Below are 12,793 nucleotides of genomic sequence, written 5' to 3'. Positions count from 1 at the left end.
AGAGAGAATAAAGGAAATAGAACATAGTTCATAAAGCAATCCAGAAAAGCATTAAAGACAGACAAAAAGATGAAAAATACATCATAAAGGATAAGAAACATAGAGGATAAAGCCAGAAAGACGGACACAGGTTTAACAGGAATGCTAGGAGAAAAGTAAGAGAATGGAACAGAGGCTCTCTGAGTAGAAAAGTGAGATTTTTGTTCAGAACTAATGAAAGACACCAATCAGTAATTTTAAGAAGTTAAAGGAGTTCCAAAAGCAGCATAAATGAAATTATATTCTACACCTATATCATAATGAAACTTCAGAAAACCAAAGACAAAGAGAAAATAAAGTTACCTTCCCGGAAGTGACACACTGACAAATGATTTTCAATAGCTAGTAAAAGAAGCCAGAAGAGAGTGCAATTATATCTTTAATATTCAAAAAGAAAAAAAATTGAAACTGCCAAAATCCTATATCCTATAAAAGATACCTTTCAAGAATGAATCAAAATAGAGTCATCTTCAGACAAACACAAGAACAAAGTAGTATGGTACCAGTGGAACACACTAAATGAAATTCTAAGGATTATACTTCGAGCATAAGGAAAGTAATCCCAAATGTGAGATATAAGGTACAAATAGTACACAGAAACTTATAGGTAAATCTTAGTAAATATAAAATGTATAAAACATCTTGTGAACTTTAAAAATCAAATAGAATTATAATATATAACAATAGCACACCAGTCAGAGAAATGGAGTTTAACTGTTTGAAAGTCCTTGCATTGTCTACGGAAACAGTAAAACCATCTTTTAATTTTAGACTTTAATAAGTATGATTAATGACATTTCTAGAAGTAATTTCTGAAAGATAAGAAAAAGAATTATAATTTTACTTAGAACAAGGAAAAAGTGAAATGATAAAATTATCCATCCTTAAAAAGGCAAGAAAGAACAGAAAAACACATGATATGTGTAAGATCAATAGCAAACACAGGATATAAAGGGAGATTTAAGCCCAAATATTTAATATCATATAATATGGCTTATAAACTATTTGGTATTAAATGTAAAATGACTAAATTCTCCATTAAAAAACACAAAGATTAGGGGCGCCTGGGTGGCTCAGTCGGTTGAGTGACTGCCTTCGGCTCAGGTCATGATCCTGGGGTCCTGGGATCGAGCCCCACATCGGGCTCTTTGCTCCACGGGAAGCCTGCTTCACCCTCTCCCGCTCCCCCTGCTTGTGTTCCCTCTCTCACTGTGTCTCTCTCTGTCAAATAAATAAATAAAATCTTTAAAAAAAAAAACACAAAGATTGTCAAATTGGATAAAAATTAAAATCCAGTATATAATCCTGTTTGAAGAGGCATATCTACAATATAAAAATAAGCACAGTTCAAGGTAAAAGGGTGGAAGAAAATGCACAATATAAAAATTGTGCATCAGGGGCTCCTGGGTGGTTCAGTCAGTTATGTGTCCAACTCTTGATCTCAGAGTTGAGTTCAAGCCTCACATTGGGCTCCAGTGTGGCGTCCCCTTAAAAAAACATTGTGTGCATGAAATAGCAAAGGCTCAAATAATATAAAGCAAAAATAGATGTAACTGTGGGAACTAGGAAAATCTACAATCACAGCAGATTTTATCACACCTCTCATAGTAATACAGAGTATATAGTCTACAATAATTACTTCTAACAAATAATTAGAATATATAAAACAGACAGCTGAATAAAAATACCGACAAGCCTACTGCAAGAATGATAATAAAAAGACAAGAGAACATACAAAAAGCCAGTATCAAATAGAAAGGAGGAACATCACTATAGATGCTGGGGAAATTCAATAAAACTATCATTAAGAAGTTAATGCTTATGAACCTCAAATTTTATTTTATTTAATTATTGTTTTATTTTTTGAGAGAGCATGCACGTGTGCAAGTGGTGGGGGGGAGGGGGAGAGGGAGAGAGAGAATCTTAAGTAGGCTCCACTCTCAGCAAGGAGCCCAACACAGGTACAGTCTCACAACCCTGAGATGACCTGAGCCGAAATCAAGAGTTGGATGCTTAACCGACTGAGCCATCCAGGTGCCCCAATGAACCTCAAATTTTAGATAAAATAGACACACATATATATATATATATATATAACTTACTAAACCTGACTCAAGAAAGAGTAAACCTAAAGAACCCTATAACTATTAAAAATAATTGAATAGTGATATAGTGATATAACCATACAATGAAATACTATAAGCAATATAATACTGAAAGAACAAAAACCAAGTTGCTAAAAAGACATAATGTGATTTTATCCATATAAAGTTCAAACCAGATAAAACTAAATTGTATTATTTAGAGAAGCACACATAGGTGGTAAAACCAAAAATAAATGCAAGGAAGTGAATACCATAAAAACTGGGATACATTTACACCTAGAATAATTAAGAAGTAATGTTGGCAATGTTCTTTCTTGACATGAAGGTAGTTATGCATATATTCATCTCATAATTATTTGTTACACTGTACATTTACGTTTTAAGAACGTTTCTGTATTTTTAATGTAATTTTTAGTGCAAAATCTAAAAAATATTGTTGTAAAATCATCTATTTCATCAGTATGGAGTCACCCATCTTTACAACAATAAGTATAAGTAAGGTTGTACATAATTTTATATATTCTGCTTCAGAAAATGGACAAGAATAACCCAAATTATATTTCTAAACTAATTTGCCATCACCACTCTGTATTTTTCCTCATAGGTAAAATAATCTGGGAGAATGGACAATACTCTTGTTAAATTTTACAAATCTTTCTAATCACTTAGCTCCCTTCTTCAACTTGTTATATTATTTTTTTAGATAAACTACAACTACCAGTATCATCCAGAGAGAAAAGGGTTCAGATTAATTCAGCCCTACCTTCTCCTATATTCTCTGTTTCTACCAACAGGAGGGTTGGCTTCCTCAATTTCAACTTCAAAAATAAGACAGGTCTTTGATTGCCAACTAGAAGGGTGGTAAAGTAATCAATTTCAAGTCAAAGACAGAGATTCAGAATACACAAAACCTTTCTATCCTCACTAAGCTAGCCTCACAAACAAATCTCTGGCAAATGGCATGGAAAAAGGAAAACAATTTTTTTTTCTCTTTAGGGGAAAAGGGATAGACATATTAGAAAGAACCCACAGATAAACGCATGCCTATGTTATTTAAGCCAACATCCGCTTCAGAGGAGCATATTAAAATTAGAAATTATTACTGTCACCACATTATCTATTAACACAACATATGTAATAAGTAAAATATAGACTATACTCACCATTTCCATTAATAGACAGATTATGGGTCTTGAAGCTGTCCTCAGCACTTTCCAAGGTCAGAGTAGCATGAGCCAGCAAATTATACTTTACACCACTAGTAATAGGGAGAAATAAAACATACTTTGAGTATTTTAGTATATTTTCTACTACATAAAATATTTAGATGTTCAATAACAGAAAATAAACAACCTGATTAAAAAACAGGCTAAGGTCTTTAATAGACATTTCTCGAAAGAAGATCTACAAATGGCCAATAAAAACATGAAAAATGCTCAAGATCACGAATCATTAGAAAATGCAAATCAAAACCACAATTTGTGGGGCGCCTGGGTGGCTCAGTCAGTTGAATATCTGACTCTCAGTTTCAGCTCAGGTCATTATCTCGGGGTTGTTCGATTGAGCCCCACATCCAGCTCTGTGTTCAGCACAAAGTCTGCTTGAGATTCTCTGGCTCTCCCTCTGCCCCGCCCCATGTTACATACAAGTGCGTGTGCTCTTTCTCTCTCTCTCAAATAAATATTTTAATATTAAAATAAAAAATACAACAAGACACCACTTCACATCCATTAGGATAGCTTTTATTAAAAAAAAAACCAAACAGAAAATAATTGTTGGCTAGGATATGGACAAATTGGAACCTTTGTGCATTGCTGATGAAAAAGTAAAATGCTGCAGCCACTATGGAAAATGTATGCTGGTTCCTCAAAAAATTAGAAATAGAATTACCATATGATTCAGCAATTCCACTTCTGGGTATATACCCAGAAGAATTTAAAGTAGTGACTCAATTGGATATGTGTACACACCTGTATAAACAGCAGCATTACTCACAATAGCCAAACAGTAGAAGAAGGTCAATTGTCCATTCAAAGGATGAAAGGATAAATAGTGGTACATACATACAATGGAATATTATTCAGCCTTAAAAGGGAAGGAAATTCTGACACATGCTACAACATGAATTAACCTTAAAGACCTTACACTAAATGAAATAAGCCAATCACGAAAGGACAAATACTGCTTGATTCCACATGTAAAGTCCCTGGAGTGGTCTAATTCATAGAAACAAAAAGTCAATTTGGAGGGGGGAACAGGGTGTTATTTTTTATTGGGTATAGAATTTCAGCTTGGAAAGATTAAGAAGTTCTGGGGATGGATGATGGGGATGGTTGCACAACACTAGTGGTGAATGTACTTAATGCCATTGAACTATACACTTAAAAATGGTTAAAATGGTAAATTTTATATTATATATTTAACCATAATAAAAAATGAAGAAAAGCCACATTTAGATGTTATAGATGACAGATTATAAACATAAATGAATTATCAACTTAGTATGTTTATCTCTTTATGCTATTTTATCATAAGAAAATCTGCAAGTTATTTGGTTTAACTCACAAATGTTTCTCTGAAAGATCTCCATTCATTCAAAAATATTAACTGAACACCTAAAATGTGCCAAGTCCTATGCAAGGTGATGGGCATTTTGGTAAACAAGACTCAGTATTATATTCTGATGCAAGGGGGAGGGGGAAAAAAGTAAGCAGAGGGATAAATAAAATAATGGCATTTGTAAGTTATAATGCAACCTTTTCTATAAAACAAAGGGGATAAGAAAACTGAGGACCTGTTAAGCAGGAGAAACAGGAAAGGACTCTCTAAGGGGTAATGGTGATGATCTCATAAGAGGATGGAACCAAGCAAAGAATGCGGGAAAACATTCCAAGCAGAGAGGACTGAAAGAAGAGCAGTGTGGCTAGAGCATAGGGAGCAAGTGAGAACCGCCACCTTAGGACACAAGGTCAAAGATAATGGCAGGGATTAGATCCCTCGGACTTTGCTGGGAGCTTTGGAGAAGAGTGGATTTGATTCCAAGTGTAACAGGAAGTCATTGGAGAAAGTTAATAAGAAGATAGTGATGGGATCTGATTCATATTTACTTCCTGGGAGTAAGAATGAATCTTCTTCTGATTTACCAACTTCAAAGATTTGGGGTTTTCATCCATCATATGGGAAAATGGAGGACGTCATTACTAATTCCACTTTTTTTCATGATAGTCCCCTTTATGCTACTTGGGTTAAAATAGCACTCTTGCCAAAGTATCTAAAAATTCTGATGCTAAATTTAATATCCTGGTACTTTGTGGTGATAAAAAGTGAATTTTCATTCAATAATAATTCTATTTTCTGTGCTAGTAATCTTAATTTTATTTCAAGACTTTTTCTTGGTTTTATTATTTATTTTCCAAATTAGTAAGACCTCAACATCCAAAACATCAGAAAGCATGTTAAAATGAGACAGACAGACAGTAATATAGACAAACTTTGGAGAAGAGAGAAGTATGGTGGGAATTTTTATTAATTGTGCCAAGTGATATGTTTCATAAACTTTCTTTTCCTCATACTAAATCCTTAATAGAATCTCTACTACAAAGAAAAAGTATGTATACATGTAGTAGGTGTGTAATGCATACTTCACAGGACGTTACTCCCTTGGATAACACCTGTTGGTTTGTTTTCTTCTCCAGTTTTATTGAGAAATAATGGAAATACTTTATAAGTACAGCATGATGGTCTGATTTACCTTGGTTTTTAATATACAACCACCATAGACTAGAGAGATCTCTCAATACCCAATGTCTTTTGTCACTGTTTATATAGGGAAATTTATGTTTCTGTCTCTAAAACTCAGCAAGAATTTAACAAGGTGGTGCATGACTAAAATTTCAAGCTACAGTCTGAATAAAATTGGTATAATGTCAACTACTATGCAGACTTCTGGAAAAATTCACTAAGCACCAACAAATCTCCACTGTTGCAAGAGCTAAAAGGCACCAGCCTCGCACTCAGTGTGGGCCATTCTCTGCTACTACTCACTTATCCTGGGTTTCTACAGTACCTTCCATAGTTAGCTCCTACTTTTCCCTAGCGTTACACAATGAGTCCCCCCACAAAAGTTGAGAAAGTATGAATGAAAACTATGGAGAAAAAAGTCAAAGCAATTGAGAACAGCAGTTACAATGGAAGAGCAAATATGAATACATACAAAGTGCCTACTAATAATCACTAACTGTCTGGTGATCAGGGCCCAATATGTTAAGCATTATCTCAACATGATAATTTGTCCCTGACATGTAAGTTTTACAGAACTACATTATAATTTCTCCCACTTAGAATAAAGGGGATTAGACTCCCTACTGGCATCTTAATGCAGCATGTTATCTTCAGGAACAGCTGATTGTCAATAAGCAGGGAAGTGGTGCGAGAGAAAGATGCTAGATGTGTGTGACAAACCACAAGCCTGGTGTGGCTGGAGTACGATGAAGGAGAAGGAGAGATGTCCCAAAGGTAAGTAGGGGGCAGACACTGTACATGGCAGTGCTTTGTGGGGCATACTAAGGACACTGGATTTTCTTCTGAGTGAGATGGGAACAAATGGTAGGTTGTGAGCAGAGGCATGTACTATGATGTGACTTGTATTTCTAAATGATCCCTCTGTCTGCCATGTGCAGAACAGACAACAGGGGCCAAGAGTGAAAATGGACACCAACTAGAAAGCTTCTGCAGTTGACCTGACTGGAGGTCAAAAAAGCTGATGCAGGACTGGAATAGGGTGTTAGCTGGTGAGCTGGTGAGAAGTGGCAAGATTCTTGATCTATTCTTAAAGTCGACCCAATGTGGACATGGGAGGTGAAAAAGAAAAGAGCTGAAAACAACTCCAAAGCTTTTGGCCTGAGAAACCAGAAAAATGGAATTGTTATTACACTGCAGTAAGGCTGACTAAGAGAAGAATAGATATGGGAAATACGAATTTAGTTGTGGATGAGTCAAGTTTAAAATTGTTTTAGATATCTAGATGGGTTGTAGGGTAGGCAGCTGGACATATCAATCTGGAGTTAGGAGAAAAAAACATGGAAGAATTAAATTTGAGAGTTACCAGTAAATAAAATGAAATTTAATTAAAGTTAGAAAGTCAAGTGAAGTCCAAGGACTGAAAAATGAGACACACTTCATCATTTCAGATCAAGATGAAGAGCAATGAACAATGGAGGCAGGTGAGGAACAGTCAGAGGTAGAAGAAAAAACAGGGAAGTGGATCCTAGAAGGCAAGTTAACAGAAATTGTCCAAGAGAGAGTAAGAAGAGAGGAAGTAGAGGTAGGGAATATAGAAAACTTTTCTGTAAAGGGTAGCTGTCAAATGGGGCAGTACAAATGGGAGATATTTCAGCATGCATTGTGTTGGTAGCAATGATGCAGTAAAAAAAAAATTGATGATGTAGGGGAGTGGGGGACATGCGCAGGAGCTTACTTCTAAGTAGTTCAGAAAATGGGATCCAGTGCACAAGAAGGTGGCCTTAGATGAGGCAGAGTTCCCAAAGAGGGAAAGCAGCAAATAAAGATACAGATGCGGACAGGCTGACAGATTTGGCAGAAGGAAGATATGCATGTTCTCTCCTGACTGCTTCAGTAGTATTAGTGATAGGTGAAACAAAGTCATCAGCTTTGAATAAGGTGTAGAGAGGAGGGGGAATCGGAGTCTTCAGAGGAGACAGTAATATGATGTGACATGCTTTCCCTGAAGAGAGGTAAAGTGTAAGGCTATGGAAACTTAGTAGGATTGCTGTCACACTGAGAACTCACTTAAGGTTAGTGATCATGGGTCTAAAGGGAGACCAGTCATTATGACTGTTTTTCTCCAGCTTCCTCATCTATTTCTCATGAGTGCAGGTGCAGAGGAACTCAAAGGAGGATTTAACCAAGGTTGGAGTTTTTTCCAAGGTAGGTATGACATGAGAAAAATGCTAGGAAAGAATAAAGTGGTAAATCATGGAGTCCAGGCTAATTTTGAGTCAGAGTACTGAAGGGAGCAAGCTGGAAATGTGGGAGGTGGTAGATAGAGTGGGATACTTGCTATAAAGATGGTAGAGGGTGTGAAATTATTCATAACAACAAAGTCTAGGGCACAATAATAGGGTGGAGGACTGAAATAGGCAGAAGGACAAGATCACTGGAGGCAGGGGGTCACAAAACTGATAGGTCAAGGTATTAGATGGATAGACTACATGTTTTTCTAAGCCATCAAGAAAAATATCTGAAATAGTGGGAGGCCGGGAGAGGGAGAGAAAGAGAATGAAGATACTTTTTATTTTTCGGAGTGACACTGTAATTTATTCTTACTAACCACTAAAAACATTTGACTATTCTTCACTTCAGGAATAGCATCATTTCAATACATAATATAATATAAAATACTGCTATTAGTGTGCACAGGACGCAGCTGGTTATAGGCTGTGCATTTGCACCAAGTGCACTGGGGAGGTGGCATGTTCAGAAAGCAACTTGTGTGGCAGAACAGGCTAAAATTATGTGATGAGCGAGGTATATGTTCGAATTTTTTTTCAGACCTTAAGAAATAATTGTGTAAGACTGATGAATCACAGACCTGTACCTCTGAAACAAATAATACATTATATGTTAAAAAAAAAAAAAAAAGAAGATAGTAGGAAGGGAAAAATGAAGGGGGGAAATCAGAAGGGGAGATGAACCATGAGAGACTAAAGAAATAATTGTGACTAAGACATCTTTTCCTCAGCTACTTTCAGGTAAACACAGAGCATATTTGCCTCTATTTTCAATAAATAACACATCTGAAAATAACAATCTGAAGAAAGTCAATGATAACTTCTAAGAATGGTTAAATAAACTATGATAGAGCCAAATGATAGATAATGTGGTCATTAAAATGATTATGTGACGACTCTAGTAACTCCAGAAAAAAAGCTGAATGTGTAGATAACTATGAATATCTAACTATCCCCCCAAGCTAGGTACTTAAAAACCTGAAAAAAAAATCAGTCCATATATAAAAAGTATTTGAATTAGAATGAAGTATGAATAACTGTTTTTTTCTCTTCTAGATTCTATTTGATAATTTTTGTAATCAAATAATGTGGTGAAGCAGTAGTATGATGGAACTCTCCCGTAAAAATCAGAGACAGGTAACGCATTATAATACCACATATGTACAGTCTAAGGCATTTTGACAAGCAATATCTTTTTAAAGATTCACAATAACTACTTGAGGTAGGCAGAGCAGATAGTTTGGTCCATGTTTTCAGAGGAAGAAACTGAAGTTCAGAGAATATAATTGACTTAGCATGAGTAGTATATTGGAAAGAAAGCCCCACTATACTTACTACCTTTATACTTCATTAAGAAATAGTTTAAAATTATGGTACTTTTTTCTGTTAAAACAGAGACAAGGGATCATATTTTACCACTGCAAGAACTTTGAGTTCAGGGAGCATGACTTATTAACCTTGGAATCCAATGTGCCATATGATATAACTGCTGAATAATCCTTTCTAAGATGATTAAATGAATGAATAATGAAACTACACCCAATGGCTGAGGAGCTCCTTAGTTACGTGTGAACTCTGCATCATCTTTCACACAATCAAAACAGTAACTTCATTGTCCTCAAAACATAAATAATCCATTTATGCTGGACAAGTATTAAGATACTTGTTTTATAACTTCAATCTAATTTAAAATGCAGTATAGTGGCTTATTTTTTTTAAAAAATTAATATACCTTTTTTGTCTAATAATCACTCTCAATTTTACCAGTTTTCTTGAAATGATTGTTTAAAATGATGTATACTTACACAGTGATGAATAATGTACTAAATAAATAGTTCTCAAGAAGCATAAAATAGGGAACTCAGCTATTAGAGACACTGGAAAAATCTGACTAAAGGAATTTCAGTAAGTGAAATTCCACGAATAAAATGAATAAAGGAATCACATCAGGGAGCATGCTAAAAATTACCAAAAATGTTCACTGTCTTCTTTTGGATCAAACAATACTTTATGATGATATTTCAAGTTACTTCATTTTTAAACCATGACTAATTACAATGCCAATGCTTCCAAAACCAACAATGATCTCACTTTTAAAACATTCTTGTCAGGATAACATTTTCTTACTAAAACATTACACTCATTCCTTTTAGCCAACCCTAATATTGAGTTCCCAACAGTTTAATCAGCTACATTTTTTTAATCAAATAGGCCAATTGTTATAACATTGTGTGGGGGGGTGGATATTGGTCCAAAAATGTTATGAAAAAATAAATGACTACTTTAAATGGTAGTCTAAAAAACGCACTTTTTTGTCAGAAAGAACAGCTATATTTGGTCACATGCCATATTACTAGAGAAGATATATACAGCCCAAGTTTGATCTGTTATGACCATTTTGGTTGAAAATTAAAAGCTGTATTGGGATCTCATTGAACTAGATCACTATTAAAGAAAGATCCCCTTTATGCATTCTGATCTCTAGTGCTATTCTCAAACTCCTATCATGGTGCTGAAGCAGTCAGTTAAGGAATTACTCGTTAAGAGTCGTCCTGGGCTATGAATTTAACCTAGAATATGCTGAATTCACACCTGAAGCTCAGCAGAATATAGGTATTAGCAGAACATGATTCAGTGAAATGTAAAAGATTTTACTCTTCCTTTGACCAACTTTAATTGGTATAAATAAGCAAATGACAGGCAAGTTGCATGGGGAATGTTCATAAAGAAAATTAGTGTTTGGATTCAGGTATAAACCAAGTAGAATAACAAATCTAAATAGAATGAACACTTCAAGACAAATAAGTCAGTTGTTATTTAAAAGAACTTAATACTGGGGTGCCTGGGTGGCTCAGTTGGTTAAGCATCTGCCTTTGGCTCAAGTCATGATCCCAGGGTCCTAGGATGGAACCCCACATCAGGCTACCTGCTCAGCGGGGAGTCTGCTTCTCCCTTTGGCCCTCTCCTCCACTCCCCGCTAGTGCTCTCTCTCTCTCACTCTCAAATATCTAAAAAAAAAAGGAACTTAGTACCAACAATATTATGCTCAAAAATTCCTCCAGGCTTCAAAAAGAATATAGGTTAAATGTAAGTTCTAACATCACTTAGATTACGTTCTATGAAATTATAAGTAATGGTTTTAAATTTTAAAATATCTGTCTGTATTTTATAATCCTATGTTGTTTTTAAATTGCAATGCTTTAGCATGAGTTTGAAAAAAAGGAAAAGCACTAGTCTCAGAACAGTAAAAATAGTAACAATAATGGAAAGAGCTACAATTATTAAATTCCCACTATATTTTTATTTTTTCAATTATTAATTTTTGAGGAACCCCCCCCATACTGTTTTCCAGTGGTTGCACCAATTTATATTCCCACCAACAGTGCACAAGGGTTCTCCCTTTCTCCACATGCTCACCAACATTTATTTCTTATTTTTTTAATAACAGTCACTGTAACAGGTATGAGGTGGTATCTTACTGTGGTTTTGATTTGCATTTCCCTGATGATTTTTGATGTTGACCATCTTTTCATGTTTCTGTTGGCCATCTGTATGTCTTCTTTGGAGTAATGTCTATTCAGATCATCTGCCTCTATTCTAATTGGATTTTTTTTTTCACTATTAAATCCTAAGAATCCTTTATGTATATGGATACTAACCCCTTAACAGATATATGATTTGAAAATATCTCATATCATTCAGTAGGCTGCCTGTTCATTTTGTTGATGGTTTCCTTCACTGTACAAAAGCTTTTTAGTTTGATGTAACAATTCCACTACTGGTATTTATACAAAGAAAATGAAAACACTAATTCAAAAAGGTGTATGCATCCCTATGTTCACTGTAGCACTATTTATGATAACCAAGATATGGAAACAACCTAAGTACCCACCAATGGATGAATAGATAAAGAAGATGTGGTATATTTATACAATGGATGACTACTCAGCCATAAGAAAGAATGAAATCTTGCCTCTTGCAACAACATGGATGGACCTTGAGGATATTATGCCAAGTGAAATAAGTCAGACAAAAAAGACAAATACCATATGATTTCACTTATATGTGGAATTAAAAAACAAAACAAATAAAACGAAACTAATAAATATAGAGAACAGACTGGTGCCTGTCAGAGGGGAGGTGTGTTGGGGGTTTGGCAAAATAGGTGAAGGGAGTCAAGAGGTATAAACTTCCAGTTATAAAATATATAAATCATGAAAATGTAATTTATAGCATGGTGACTACAGTCAATCATATTGTATTAAATATTTGAAAGTGTAAATCTTAAAAATCCTCATCACAAGAAAAAAAATCTTTAACTTGGAATGGTGAACTAGTTACTAGGCAGTAACTAGACTTATTGTAGTGATCATTTCTCAGTGTATACAAAATTGAATCATTATTTTGTACACCTGAAGCTAATATGTTAAATGCAAAATAACCTGCCCTGGGTCACACAAATAATACACGACAGAACAAAAAATTAAGTATTCACTGCCAAACAATAAGGTTTTAAAATGAGGCTTGAGGCCCTCCTTTTTTTTTTTTATACAAGCTTTAAGGTGTATGAAACCCTAGAAATGTCTCTAAGGAGGCTCCTAATAAATGATTGTGTCTAAA

The 12,793-nt window shown here is 34.9% G+C and overlaps 1 protein-coding gene across 3 annotated transcripts in view; it reads right to left on the bottom strand.

Annotated features, from left to right (window-relative positions):
* The window catches only part of RTKN2 (rhotekin 2), a 79,089-nt gene that overhangs the window by 32,445 nt on the left and 33,851 nt on the right, over nt 1–12,793 (bottom strand). For all 3 annotated transcript variants that reach the window (XM_081824182.1, XM_081824183.1, XM_006742802.3), the window contains exon 7: nt 3,308–3,402. In XM_081824182.1, the coding sequence (XP_081680308.1) occupies nt 3,308–3,402 (95 nt within the window). The remainder of the gene's footprint in view (nt 1–3,307; nt 3,403–12,793) is intronic.

Source organism: Leptonychotes weddellii, chromosome 6 (assembly GCF_054177405.1).
Source record: "Leptonychotes weddellii isolate Sample4059 chromosome 6, ASM5417740v2, whole genome shotgun sequence".
Taxonomy (NCBI): Eukaryota; Metazoa; Chordata; class Mammalia; order Carnivora; family Phocidae; genus Leptonychotes; species Leptonychotes weddellii.
The sequence above is the reverse complement of the archived record's forward strand: the minus strand, read 5'-3'. Positions and strand labels throughout refer to the sequence as shown.